The sequence below is a fragment of the Lutjanus erythropterus genome, chromosome 20 (assembly GCF_056507025.1).
Source record: "Lutjanus erythropterus isolate fLutEry1 chromosome 20, fLutEry1.hap2, whole genome shotgun sequence".
Classification (NCBI taxonomy): domain Eukaryota; kingdom Metazoa; phylum Chordata; class Actinopteri; order Lutjaniformes; family Lutjanidae; genus Lutjanus; species Lutjanus erythropterus.
The window spans coordinates 14,666,661-14,681,961 of record NC_139336.1 but is presented as its reverse complement, the minus strand read 5'-3'; the positions used below and the strand labels follow the sequence as shown (position 1 = coordinate 14,681,961).

The following is a 15,301-nucleotide window of genomic DNA, read 5'->3' as shown; positions in this document are numbered from 1 at the left end:
CTGGCATAGAATCATGAACGATAAAAACTCCTATCTGAAGCCCTCAAGGTTTGCCAAGTTTCACATAAGTAACAATGCTGCTGTCATGGATTCTGGTGAAGAGGACTTTAACAAAGCATTTTCACAAAGAAAGGTCAGTGTAATCAGGCTTGTATCAGTCAAGTAAAAAATAATAATAATAATTCTGGCATTACAAACCCACAGAACTAACATCACATGCGGAGCTGATGAAATTGAATAATATTAAACTCTGTGTGCACAGTGTTGTTGGACCAACAAGCCAGTTGAAAATCTGCAGGAATTTGTGGCTCTCGTTAGTGCTGGGGTGGAGAAAAACATCAAATTAAAAATCAAAACCTAGTAGAGTATGCAATATTAAAATCACCCTAACTTTTCGAGAGAAATTCTTTCTTTTAAAATACGCACTGTATTATTTCTTCTCATGATATTGTTTTATTCATTATTTGTAAGTTATATTATCTTTATTCCCATTTAATATAGTAATATAAATGTCACTACATCACCCCAGCAAGTGACCTTCATAGCTAGGAGGAACACTGCTCTCCCATTTGTCTCCTCTTATCCACCTCACAGTTCTCCGCACCTTTATTTAATTCTGTTAAACAGCTTTTGCAACCAAAGTTTAGACATGGGGAAAGATTGTCTAAGCATTCACTGCACTTACAGTCAACCTTGAAATTAGCTGCTTTTTGTTGCTGATAAGGTAGGACTTGCGTTGCTAAAATTAGAGGTATCCTGATCCAAAATATTGAAATGAAGGATGAGAGTAATGCAGAGAACAGAATGCAGAGATTAAGTGACAGAGTACTGTCAAAAGGTAGATCCAGCCCTGTTACTGCGCACTACAGCAGTGTGCTCAAAAAAACAACCAAAACAAAAACAAACCTGTCTTAACCAATCACCAAGTCTTGTTTTCCATCTATAAGGCTCAACATTCTCCCAGTTGTTTCCAGTAGCCTGCCTTTTTTTAACATCACGAAACAAAAGAGTTTGCTGCATCATTCTCAAAAGCTAAATCTTGGAACTGATTGATTGTTTGATTGACTGCCAATTTTTCACTCGTTGTTGTTTTACTTGTCCTGCGTCTATCCCTGTCTGTACTCTACACCTGCATCAAACTGAAATCCAGTCATGGTGTATGAGGGCCTTAATGAGGCTTCCCACCCAATTTGCCAACAGACGTGTAGCACTGTTACCGGCTCTTTTGGCTGGCCTAGCTCTCCAGTGGTGCATGCCTTATATGCTATTTGTTGTATTGGTTATCCAGTAACTGTTGCTGACAAATTTACTGTGGACAGGCAAAGTATGACTGTTTTCTGGGATATATTCCCTTTGGCCTTAAACAGACACTTCACCCAAAATAAAAAATACATATTTTTCCTCTGGCCTGTAGTGCTGTTTATCCATCTAAGATTGTTTTGGTGTGAGTTGCCAAGTTTTAGAGATATCGATAGCAGAAATGTCCGCCTTTTATCTTCATATTTGCTGTATAAAGAAAGAAGTTTCTACATGAAACTGCTCATAACAATGTCTAAAGGTTATCTTGAATAACCAGGCATTTCTTGAAAGGTACATGTATTTCTTTTGGGTCTTTGAGAACCACAAACTGAATACCTTGTAATTCATTCATTCATGTAGTTATATTCAAGAGAAAGCAGACATTTCTACAGTCATTGTATCCAGAACTCACACCAACACAATCTTGTAGATGGACAAATAGCATGACTGGAGGATATATACATGTATTTTTGATTTTGGGAGAAATGTCCCTTTAAGGTGTCCCAGTATTTTGCATAAAGCTCTTCATCATTTATGATTTCCTCTCAGTCTTTAAAATCATGCTTCATAAATTGAAATTTGTTACCTGTTTTTCAACATTTATTTTTATATATGCCCCGTGGAGAATTTGTTTTGTTTCTTTATATGACAGTAATGTTTGTAATAGAGACTCACGCAAGCTTTTAGTGATGGGAAGATATTGCATAAGATAATCTTGAACTATGTATCCCGCTGAAATAGCAGAAAGCAGAGTAAAAACTAGATAGAGGGCTCACTTCTACTGTAAGTTAGCCATATATGAGGTAATCACAAATATGAATGTTTAATTCAGTTTAGTCAGGAATGGCCCCTGTGTCAGTATTCAGGCGGCCCTTGTACCCTTTGAAGCAACATTTAATACAATATGGTAACTTTCTAATGATATGGAGTATATTATTATATTTCTGATATGTCTGATTAGTCAGAAAACACTTAAATGTAAACAGTTTGCGCTTGTATTGTTTTGAAACCAACTTAAAAAATGTGAACCAATCTATCATAACATCCTCTACAGAAAGGGCCACTAATTTAGCTTATGAATGATGCGAGGAAAAGAAACACATCTTATATTTTCTCTGTACCGTTATTAAAGTTTACACAAGGCACAAAATTAAAGCAGTTATGACCTCAGCTCCTTGGAAGCACAGTCTGTTTTCCTGCTAAGGTCCCTTTGGAATCCGATCTCATGACACCATTCACAGTGGATGGACATATCTGAGTTGTTCCAAGGTTTTAGAAATACAGATTTTATTTTCTTAATATATACACTTGTTTGTAGTTGAACTATACATTTTTTATAATGCAAATAATATTGGAAAATGCCCTTGTTTCAGCTTGCTCTTAAGTGTAAATACACAATTTTAACAGTTCATTTATGGAGGGCAAATTCTGCCTTTTGAATCAAGAACTTGCCAGATTGTGTGTCTCAGCTCGAATGTTTTTTTAGGTCTCCTAGCTGAGCTTTGGTGTTCAGTCATCTGTTATATTCACAGAGTGTTATATGTTCACAGGAGCCCTATCAAGCCTCTCATCCCTCTCAGACAAGGGAATTATGTGTGATTTGTGCAATCAAATAGCTCGGGTGGGAAGACAGAACGATAGATGTTTTCTTCCATCTGTACACATATATTCATGCATATGTATACGTTCATATATTAAAGGTTTGTTGAGTCTGCTTTGTATCAGAGCGAGAAGGGAGAGCGTGAGGAGTGAGTGAGAAAGTTTTGTAAGGAGCAATTTGTCTTCTGACGAATCGAATCAATTAGCTTGTCAGAGTGCAGAGGAGTGTGGCCCATTATGACACAGCGCAGACTGCTCCAACAAGCAGCTGCTCGGCTTTTCTATCAAGAAACCTGTCTCGTGTTTGTGATTGGTGCTGTGGGTAATGGAATGCAGATATCTTTGCTCTCAGCCAGTGCCATTATTTATAGTTTCACAGTTAATGAAAAAAGTGAGGAAGGTCTAAAATCAGTCAAGGCAGACAGCAGCGGGATGTGGGGCCACTGTTGCTTTGTGTAAGTATCAATAACGGCCTTAAAATCTTACAAATGTGGCACTTTTGGAGTGGATGAATAAAACTTTTATCTGAAAAAGGACCATTTTCTAAACAGCCCAGATCATCAAAACATTTGTCTGTTTCCTTTGTTGGAGAGCTCTCACATAAGATTTAGTGTGACGTTCCACCCAAATTCTCAGTTTCAAGTATCAAGCAAATTCTTTTAACAATTAAAATGACACTTTCAATTTGCACTGGCATCTAGTAGAAAACTGAAGTCCTACTCCACTTCTGGGAAAACCCTGTCATTTCATAAAACACAAAACACCAATTGTGTTTGTGTTAGCATTCAACGGCACCCGTGTGGCTTTGATGGCATATTTGTGGATAAGATGTGAATGAGAGCCTCAGAAAAGAGTTGTTTTTCGTCCAAACAAAAGTAAATCATTTTTATGCGAGGTCAAATTTATAAGAATATTATAACGGGGAGATGAGTTGACAAAAGGAGTTATTCAAATGATGTCTCAACGAGACAGTTGAATTTGTCTGCTGTCAGATTATGTTTGATTGAGTCAATTTAACACAGTTAGATGCTCTATTTTTGGCTGGACGTGCTGCTATAATCTGACAGTGACTTATTTAATTTCTATAAACAAAGACAGTGTTTATTGTTGAATTTATGTTTGAACTGAGGTGATTTAAGCTAATTTTAACATGGAGTGGGTGTAAAGTAATTCTTGAACAATTCTATGAAATGGAACAAAGCAGAAATCCCATGCACAGCAGCATAAAACAGCTGGACAGGGTTCAAATACAGTTCATGTGAATTATTCAAACTGGCTGTACTTGGGTCAATTATGTGTCATTTACATTTTACATTTCATTTTCACTTAAAATCATCCCATCATTTGCATAGCACATTTGCAAAACTCATGACTTCTAACTGATACTGGACTATTGATACTACTGATCATTTTTGGGGCTGATGTCAATACTGATATTACTGAATTAAACAATTCCGACATTTATATACCAGGCGATAATCTTAGCACAGAATCCAAGATACAGAATATAGAATGTATACTTAGACACACAGTTTTTACAGTGATCCCTTAAACGAGGTTAAAACTTGCCAAAAGTAAAGTATGTATGGCTGGATATTTTACAGTTTAAAGTAGAAATCTGTAATGTATTTACTGAATTAAATCATAAAATGACCACAATATATCATCAGAGATCAAAGAAGCATGCAAAGTTGAAATACTTGCTATTCTGACAAGAACGCTACAACTGTGATTTTCTCCTTTTGAAATTTCTATTACAGGCTGGAATAACTGTTTTTGTATGCTTGTTTCACATTAATTAGAGTTCAAATAAATGACAAAAGTTCACCGAATGAGTTTGTCTGTTTAACTCAAAGTCCAGAGTGTGTATCTTTGGAGCAGTGGGTTTTTGTTTTTCGGGGTCACAAGCTTAATTTTATATTGAGAGACGATTAACAGTTACAAACAGCTGATTAGCTTACAGTGTAGGACCTGTTGTCTCTTGTTGTTGTCGATTTATGATGTTGGGCATGTTTGGCAGTCCTGCACGGTCTTACAGTCTGCCTGAGCTTCTCCAAGTCTGGGAAGGAGGGGGAAGGGGGACAAGACTTGGGTTTGAAATCCTTGAGAAGTTTGAAAAGTGGATTTTTGATAAACTGTTTAAATTGTAAGATCATTACTTCATAATAAATCTCAATCTGACTATTAGTTAGATAAAGAAATAAAATAAGTCAGTGAACCTACTTGCTGTTGCCTTTTGCACAAAATGAAGACAAATGCACCAACACAGGTTTTGCAGCCCTTCTGTGAAACTCTGGTGCGTGTTCCCATTCAGAATGGAGTAATAATCCCTTCTGAACCATCATGTGTCTGAGCGCTAAAGCAACGCCTGCGATTCAAGGTGTCAAAGGATTCTGAAAGGCAAGGCTAAAAGGTGCGTACGTGAGCACCATCAACCTCCAACTGAGGTCTTCCCAGGATGGTTTAGAGTGAGTTTCCTTCTGCTTCTTCTCCTGTGAGCTTTGATTTTTAGAGTTTTTCAGGAGTTCTATTCTCTGGGGCCTCAGTAAAGTGCTTTCACTGTTGAAAGCTCTGTTCAATTACAGCTGAATAGGAGGAAGCTGGCTTTGAAGCATTCTTCAAACATGGTAAAATGTATCTCATGAGGTTAGATTTTTTTCCCTCTTGTGGCATTGGCTTCATCACCACTTTTCCCTTTCATTCCATCTGCAGTTTATATTTGGGAAAGTGGCTAAGAGCACTTGGTCCACAGGTATTACTACAGAGGGTTTCCTGTTATCAGGCCTATGCACACAAGTCCGCTATGAAGTCTTTGTGAAGGTACTTTGTTGATGTGAGAAGTGACAGCCCATACACCGGGATATTAGAGATCCACTTGAAGGTGTTTAAAGCTATTTAAGCAACATATCATACTGTCAGATCGGTACATAGCAGAGAAAAGTGAGGAGATCAAGAAGTAAAAGCAAACAAACTGAAATGAATTGATCATAATCAAATATGTATGGGATCGTTCATTGAAATAATGGGATTACTTACATGAAGACGTGATTTACCACCTCTCTGGGCGTCTGTAAATTCAAGGTGTAAGTGTTATAGAGATTTAATCTTACTACATTCTGCTACTGCATTGCCAAAGGCTCTTTGTTTTGGATTTTTTAAAGAAAAATAACCTTATTTTTTAAAAGAAGCAGGCAGGGTTTAAATTAATGTCATCATAGATTTTATGTCCTGTGCACACAAAAGTTATGTTTCCTGCTGTAAAGAGACAGTATTTATCAAAGTTAATAATAATGTGTCCCTTGTAACAATGAGTAAAGCTAGAAATAACTTACAAAAATGGGAAAAACAAATTAGTTACTGATTATACACCAAAGTAACTCACTTAAATAATATATATATATATTGATAAAGTGTGGTGATATATTGATAAAGTACGGTGTTTGTGATGCGTATTATTTAATTTATCACAATTTGTCAAGCAAAAATCGTTTCCATTTTTTGCACTTTGTTAGATTACACCCCCCCCCCCTTCAATTGTATTCTTTCCAGTGAGTGATGTGTTTTTTTCAGTCCAGAGTAACAGGGGTTGATGTTGGTGTAAGTTGAAGGCGAGACCTGTCAGTCATGCTCTGCGCAGCCAATCTGAAATGCATGTTAAGAGAGACCAGGATGTGGGCTCTTTCTTGGGAGACTACTGCTGTAGACAAGTTAATAGTTCCCATTGTCTGCTTTTTTTCTCACTTTCCATTACTGTGCAGTGATTGTATTTGAGTGTAAAATCTTATATTCCATCTTATAAGATTGGCACAGCTCTAATGGTCATAATGGCGTGTTAATGGTCTGCTGACATTTTATATTCTGCCAAGCTACTCCATATGCTTCCATTAGAGAGTCTTCAGAGATGTAAACCTTAAAGGGACAGGTCACCCCAAGGATTCAAGGCAGACATGTCTATATTGGCTATAGACATGTCTGCCTTGAATCCTTGAGTTCTTCTCTGGAATGTATTGGAACTAGACTAATAAAAGTAGTCAGCTTGTGGTGCTCAAAGCACCAATAGTATAAAAAGCTCGAGGGCAATGCCTCTTTACAGAAATCATGACCTGGTTACTCTAGATAATCCACAGACCTTAATGTGAGCAGTTACATGTGGGAAACTCATTGTTGAGATGTTACAGCTCAGCCGTTAAAGGCATAGCATGTAACATTTCCACAGTAGAATGTCCAAAAATGATAGACATATGTTATGTATTTTTTTGAGTTTTGCTCCTGCATTATCCCAAATGTTTCCAACAGTCTTAAAACGCAGAGAAATATATAATGTTTCAAAGTAGCGCTGCGCTTCCTGCTAGCCGTTGTTAGGTAGTCGCTAGTGGCTAATATCTTCAGGGAAAACCCAGAATATGTAGATACATGTGTCCTTCTGTACGGTAATACGGTTGCTGGTTGTAGTTCAGTTGAAAGAAATTAGTTCCTTCTTAAAACTGCTCACAAAAGGTTGTTGGGTTATGATTTCTGAAAAGAGTTTTTGAAAGTTATTTTTTTGGCACTTCGAGCATCACAAGCCAACAATCTAGATGGATAAATAACATTACAGGTAAAATAAAAATACTTTTGTTTTGGTGGAGAACTGTCCTTAACCATGGATAGAACACTGCAGATAAATAATTACAGTAATTAAATGCAAAGGTTATAGTTTTATTGGAAACCAGTGGTGCTATCATACAGTGAAGAAGTGTCCATGCCGTAGATATGTTCTTTTTTTGACAACTGGCTCTTTGTTTCTTTTGAAAACTTTTCCTGAAATTAACTTTTTGCATACACTGTAATACTGCTGTACTTCCAACTCATTATGGAAGCACATAATGTTGAAATGAAGGAGAGCAGGTTTCAGTGCAATCTCATTTTCAGTACCATCTGTCTCTTGTCAAACTGGTTTACACACAATGTTGAAACACAGTAGATCCAGAGAAAAAAATACAACCAAATTTAGATGGTGTGTAGCGATTGTGTTGCCTCTACAACATGTTATTGGTTTACTTTTTAACAATGTACTAGGAACTTGGATGCTAAATCAGAGAAGTTAACAGTGTATCTCGTCTCCCTCTGCTCTCTTTTCCCCTCATCCAGAGTCAGACAGCAGATCATGATGATAAGCTTCAATCAGACGCGTCAGTCAAAGAGTCCAAGCTAACAAAAGGTAGGTCACTAACAAAAGACAAAAATACACAGAACATAGTACTACTTTCACTTCCTCTTCTTTAGTTCATCTGTTTGGTAAATGAGATGCAAAGCTTTTGGGTGAATATATGCCTATGTAAGTATACTTTCACATGTTTACTCTTGTGTGTATGTGTGTCATATGTCTGTGTGTATGAACAGCTGCTTGTGAGTCTGTTGGTGTTTATGCTAGCAATTTCATTTGGTGACATTAGGCCTGAAATGCCTATGCAAAGATGAAAGAGTCTACTTACCACAATGCCGGCGGGACCCATAAGCATGCACATATATGCAAATTGAGGCATGCATTCACACAGACTATTGGGAAGCGACAGGTCATGGAAAACTAATAACTACTCACAGTAGTGCGCAAGCAAACTATCCAGCTTTCCATAATAAGGATAAAGGTTCTATATTAAGGTTATTTCTTTAGGGAACGGCATGATGTCTACTCTTTAATCTCCATGAGGGCAGACATGTTTGATTTCCAAAATACAAATCAATGTGACACCACTGCTCCTTAATATCCAAATAGTCGCTTTGTGGCCAACTCTCTCTTTCTCTTCCTACATCATATTTTGCCTCTTGTCAATTCTGATCCTTTGTCCACCCTCTCCTTTTGTCCCGAACTTTTTTCTGCAAGTCTAATTGCTTGCCTGTTTGCCTTTTTTTTTTACTCAGAATTTTGTCAGTGAAAAGAAGGTCACGCCACACTTCTCTATCTGTTATGTGCTTTTTCTGGATCCTTTGTGTTATCTCTAAATCAAATTTCTCCTCTTGTGCCATCACAGCCTCTTTTGCCCCCATCTGCTTTGCCATTAAGGCAAAGGAAAACGACATGTTGCCGTTGGAGAAGAACAGAGTTCGATTGGATGACGACTCAGACGAGGACAAGGTCGGGCTCAGCTTGGTCTATTCAATGCACGTAGATCGTTGGAAATATATATATTTCAGTACTTTGACATTGACACCACATGCTCACACATTTGTCATACGTCATGTTTGAAGTTGCTGGAGGAGCAGGGCCTGGAAGCTGTGATGGGTGGGGGTGACATGGCCGACAAGGAGCCTCCTCTAGTCAGTGCACCAGAAGAGAAGAGGCCCTCCCTCACTTTGGAGGAGTTGGAGGCAAAACAAGGTAACATTATTAAACAGATTTTCTCAGGATAATATTAAAAACTGTGTATCCTGCACTGCTCAAGGCACTGTCTTTATACTCAATAATGAGGCAGCACTAATATAGAAAGAATAGCCAAACTCCTCATTATAAGAAAAGAACAGACGCAAAATATATAAAGCTGCAATTTTTTATTGATTTTCAAGTTGAAAACTTGTTTTGTTTAAACTCTAATTTCCATGTTTCTTCCTGTCAGTTTGTGTATTCAGACAGTCGCCATCTCATCCTGCCTGCGCGACTGACAGAATGTTAATAAAGCATCATGAACATGACAGAGCTCCTTTATCTCAGCTCCATGGCTACTTCTTACAAGAGTGCTCGAATTTAATGATTTGTCTCAGTGTCAGCATTTAAGTTCAGTTGCTTACAAGACTCCTCTGTCACACCCACTGGCATGCTGCTACTTTCTGGGAGGGTTGGATTTGGAAGGAAAACAAAAGAGGAAGAGAGGACACGAATAAATCCATTGAGTCTCAATTATAAATTCTCTCAACAGGGTGTACCCTGCAGTAAGAGACAAGCCGTGTAGTACAGAAAAACAACAGTCATATATCTCTCCAAAGGCCTAATGGAGATGTATTCTCTCCATTTTTGTCTCTCTCATTTGTTCAGTTATGGTTGTGGAATATTATACACTGGCTCGCCATACTCTTTTCTAACCTAAAGCAATGCATCACATACTTCACACTAAGGAAAACGCGTGCAGTTATACAGGCATATTCATCTACATCAGATTCCATATGTGCACAAAAAACAATCTTTGCCCTGCAAGAGGTTTATATTCTGCTTGGTCTGATCACGATTTTTTGTTTCTGTCCTATTTAAATAATAACAAATTTAACTGAGCTAATCTAATAAGACCGTCACTTAGTTTGTGATCTTTACAATTTTTACAGAAAGCTGGGTGGAGAAAAAGACACCTCATGCATGTTAGCAATTTTATTTTTCAAGGTTACAGTCATTCCTCTAAAATATTCATGTATTCTTATGTATCACTGGCTAGTCATTACAAATGTAATAGACTTTTTTACAGGAAGCTAGAAGCTATTGTGTTTGAAGTTGATTCATTGCATCTTGTTATACTTTTACACCCTGCAAAATCAGCGATTGCACCCCCTTAGCTTCAAAAAATTGGACTGCTCTCTCCTCTTTCGTGTCTTTTTGGAGGATCACAAAGCAGCTGAAGTATGAAATGATATTCCAGAAAGACATTTTCACATCTCTGTCAGACAAAAATTTGACAACCAGCAGATGCAGAAGCAGGTGGGATTATCGATAATCCATCTGACCTGACTTGTTACCCGGAGACCAGGAAAAGACTTCTAAATCACAGGTGTAAAAAGTAAGATTTGTACTGTCATCTGACAAAATCACCATTGTATGCCCACGTGAATTGATCAATAGTAATGACTAAATGATTATTTAGACAGCTGCTGAGATGTCTGCCTCTCACTAAATTCTCAAGTCAAATAAAGCAAATGATAAAGAACAATATTACAGCATGTTTTTAGATGAATTACTTTTTGAAATTCCTATTAAATCTCTTATTACTTTGTTGCTGAAAAATTTCAGGCTTGTGTTGAACTGTACATCACCAAAATCATCTTAGTGAATTTAGTAGAATGCTCTGTCTGCTAAGCAGGCTAATGTCTTATTAAGTTAAGTTGAGTGAAGTTGTACATTAAGTAATTGCTTAACTGAAAGGGATAGTCTGGGTTATTTGGTTGTAAGAGGCACTGAATCACAGTCATTACCTATAGTAGATGGTGGTCAACCCACCCCAGTTTTGAGAAGCAGAGAGGAGTACCAGCAAGGAAGCTAAGCAATGAACCGATGTGACAGGGTCAGCAGCAAAATGGATTTCAGCTACTTTAAAGAGTCCATCAAAAAATATCAATAATAATTTAAGTGTTTGCTCTATTTAGAATATTTTCACTGCTTTCCAGTCAGACGGCCATTTCTGACTGGAAACCACAATTATATAAGGTGAATATTGCTCTCTGAGACTCCATAGGTGTAATCAGTCATATTACCTCACAAAACACAGGAGCTGCTGGTCTACTACTACCTTGATCTGTTAGTTTGTTTGTGTTATTGTGTGACTTTGGTGTTTTTAAAGGTCAGTTCAGATCCACCAAATTCACACTTGAGGTGTGTCAACTGGACTGTCAATAATTACCACTTCAGTTAACCCACACTATCTAAGGCCCTGAAAACCTATTTTTCACAATCAGCTGCTTCTTCTGCTACAAAGAATGAAAGAATGTTTACCACGGCTTAGGTTATTTCGCAGGAGAGATTTGTGTTTCTGTTTTTGTGTGTGTTCTTCTTTCTGGTTTGAGATGACTTGGGCTCAGTTGGAAAAAGATGTCACATAATTTCATGCACCAATCATGATTCAGCATTATTCAAATCAAAATGTAGTGATAGATGTGGGTTTGTGTGCTTACATTGGTTGGCTACTGTCAGTCAAATGTGATCAAACCACCTATGCAGTCCTGATGAAGACGATTAGCGGACTCTTTGAGGTAAACACCCAATTATTTAAGTATGTGTGTTTATTCTAAAATCACCTTGTAGTTGTTGCCTATTTAGTCATGAATATTTAATGTAACAGACGACTATTTAAGAAGTGAAACCAAGATCTCTTCAAATTATCTTAAACATGAGACACCTAGAATAATCAGTAGTTTGGCTGGATAGTTTAAAATGACTAGATTAAACGTTTCAAGCTTGTTCAGGCTACTGGAAAAAATCTACACAAAAACAACACCTTTTGTCCTATAAAACCTCTCTGAACAAGAAGAAACAAAAATGAACAATTGACAGAAGTACGTAATTATTCAGAGCAGTCAGCAGGCTTTTTGTTTGTGCTGTGTATTTGAAAGAGGTTTCTTCAGTGATAAAGTGATTAAAATGTTGTGTTTAGAGTGACAGGCCATAGACCAACCCCTAAAAGCTTTGCTTACTAAATGTCTATCTCTATGCTTGTGCTTGAGGTAGTATTTTCTCAAATACTTAACTGAACTCTGATGAAATAGCATGAAGCTGTCTGACAAAGACTCATGATAGAGGTGCCAGTCCCCTTGTCAGTTGTTCAGCCAAATGCCTTAAAGACGGTGTAGGTCTTTCAAAACACTGATTTCAATGTTTCATGAGGTCTCGAAGGACAGAGCACAAGTGTAGTAATCTCCCTTAGACCAGAAAGACAGCTGCAAAATAGAGCCAGGATAGATGGACAGACAGACAGTTAAGACAATTGTGCCACTTTTCAGCATCAAGGGGGCTGACAGGTCCCGTTTAGGTTCAGGGGAACAGTTTCGGAGTGTAATGTTCTCTCTCTGAGCTGACAGACGGCCAGAGAAAGAGCCTGGAAAAGCCTAATAAATAGCTGACTGAATTGGCTTTGCTGTGTGGCAAAGTGGCTGTCAGTCAGCAGGCCTAACTTGATCAGATAGCAGGAGAATCAGTGGCACACAGCAGAACGCTAATCTGTATTGATGGGCTGGAAAACAGCCACACACACACCAAATGCAGTTTCCAGTGATAAGTACATGAGTCCTTAAGGTCGCTGCAAACATTCCCCACTGGCTGTGCATGTTTAATAGTGTTGGTAGAAGATTTAAAATATATAGAGCATATTTAAAATCAATGTGGAGATTCTATTCAGATGTTAGATAAACTGTAAATACAGATATACTGTCTATTAACATAACATGTACTGTCCATCAATTGAGGTGCTCACAGAGACTTTTATTTTGCTTACCATGTGGATTCATATTTTGGGCTTTAAAGTGGTTTTAATCAATAGTTTCTTTATAGCAACTTATTAAATTACAATATGAGAACAACATTAAAATGTGAACAGGGTTACTTGTAGTGGTGAACCTACAGAGAATTATTATCTGAATGTACAGCTCTTTTCAGCTTTTAAGAGGTTTATAGCAAGTTCGGCTTATTGTTAATCTGTCCAGCCCGCAACTTTACTATTTTGGTTCACTCTCACTGCTCACATAGAGTAATTTTGGGCAGCAGCAGGCAGGTGTTATCAGTGAAAAGCCACCGTGCTCATGCTCAATACCAAACTGCATACAGACACACTTACTAAGTAAGATTTGAGATTGAAGAAAAATGAAGACTTGAAAAACTTGGTCCTGTATTGAATAATATGTTGAATGTGTACAGCATATTTAGATTGTATAAAAGTTTTTCTTTTTAACTTAATCCTGCTTCTTTCTTTAATAAAATAAAATAAAATGTAATCAGCCATGACCGAAGCATGTGCAAAAATTCAACACCGGCAATGAATGCTTCAATAATATATGTACAATTGCGAAACAAAACCAATGCAGCAGTCAGTACTAGTAATATAATAAATAATAAAATGTAATAATTAACCATGTAATATAACAGTAGATATCATCACAGTCCAGTACGGTAACAAGACATTTTTTTTATCATGATATTCAATATATTGTTGTATTCCTTGATTTAAATGATCAGTCACTTATTACAAAAATCGCAAAATCTTTTCAGCACTTTGCAAATTAAATTATATACATTTTTACATGCCTGTCATGTAAACATACTGGACCAAAAAAGTAAAGCAGCACTGTCCTTCACAATGAGTTGTGTCAAATTAGGACTCAGCCTGGCCAAGACTGTATATTGTGTGGCTGTCTGCTGTCTGGGGTACAGATGGATTCTGCTCCACTTGGCTATTGTTCACACTATACTCAAATATGATTTGCCTCGGCAGCCAGCCTATTTTTAATCCTGAAGAGATAACAGTAGCCCCAGCGGTTGCATAACTTAAACTTGTTTTCCACAAGCATTCCCTTTATACTTCACTGTCTTGTCTTGTTTTCTCCGTCATCCTGTTGCTCTTTGTACCCCATCTCATTCTTGTGCCCTCCTTACCTATCTATCCCCTACCCATATCTGTCACTTCATCTCCTCTCCTCATCTCTCAAAGCTGTGCAGATTTCCCAACCCCAATTTCACTCAGATGTCTGTCTCCTCTTCTCCACCCACACGTTCCCTCCCACTTTGCTTTTTCTGCACAATCCTTGAATTGCATGAAATTACCTATAACCAGAGACTTAGTCAGGTCTTATCATTTAGAACGGGAACTTTGTCAATCCACGGCAGTTGGAGAATCAGAGAAATGCCAGACATCACCTTAGGAAAATTACTTTAACATCTTTTCTCTCGTCTGTCTTTCACTTTTCAACCTGTCTGTTTCTGTGATATTTTTTGCTGTCTTATATTCCCATGTTTCATCTGTCTTACCTTCCTCTCCTTCAATCCTTTGCTTTTTAAGGACCACTCACATGTGGTGAGACAAAGGTTGTCTGAGTGAAAAAAAATGAGCATAATCACTCTTTTCCCCCCTTTTTTGTGTCTTTCAATTATCTTCTCCTCTCTCACAGCAATTTAGTAGAGGTATATTTAGCTGTGGTAAAAACACAAAAAGGGACAAGAACTGCAATTTTTTTTTCATCCTCATCCAACCACCTCTCTCCTGTTTTTTTACCCTCTCATCTCTGCCCTTAGCCAAACAGAAACTGGAGGATCGTCTGGCAGCTGCAGCCAGGGAGAAGCTGGCCCAGGCATCTAAGGAGTCCAAGGAGAAGCAGCTACAGGCAGAGAGGAAGAGGAAGGCGGCGCTCTTCCTACAGACCCTCCGCAGCCCGTTCGCTGGGGAGCCTGAGGCTAAGAGAGTGGAGCTCGACTCATCTACACAGCTTGAGGTATGTAAATTGATGACAAAGGTGGGTCAGTATTTGTCTTGTATTTATGCGTCTATATATTTTGAAAAAGTCACTTAACCAAAAGACCCGTGCTAAAATCATGACTAAAACCCAAGTGTTTCACCCTAAATCAGAAGCAAGTCGTGAGTTTTTCTGAAGTGTTATTTCAGTCACATGTTGGAATGGGCAGAGTGTATTATACTGCATTATCTCAAGAGCTATAACAGCGTTAATGGAGTCATGGTGTTATGAG

General features: G+C 37.8%; 1 protein-coding gene across 2 annotated transcripts in view; it reads left to right on the top strand.

Moving 5' to 3' along the window:
• Positions 1 to 15,301, top strand: part of sfswap (splicing factor SWAP) — a 60,056-nt gene that overhangs the window by 18,901 nt on the left and 25,854 nt on the right. For both annotated transcript variants that reach the window (XM_084745521.1, XM_084745522.1), the window contains exons 11-14: positions 8,029 to 8,098; positions 8,910 to 9,013; positions 9,127 to 9,256; positions 14,852 to 15,048. In XM_084745521.1, coding sequence (XP_084601647.1) covers positions 8,029 to 8,098; positions 8,910 to 9,013; positions 9,127 to 9,256; positions 14,852 to 15,048 — 501 coding nt within the window. The remainder of the gene's footprint in view (positions 1 to 8,028; positions 8,099 to 8,909; positions 9,014 to 9,126; positions 9,257 to 14,851; positions 15,049 to 15,301) is intronic.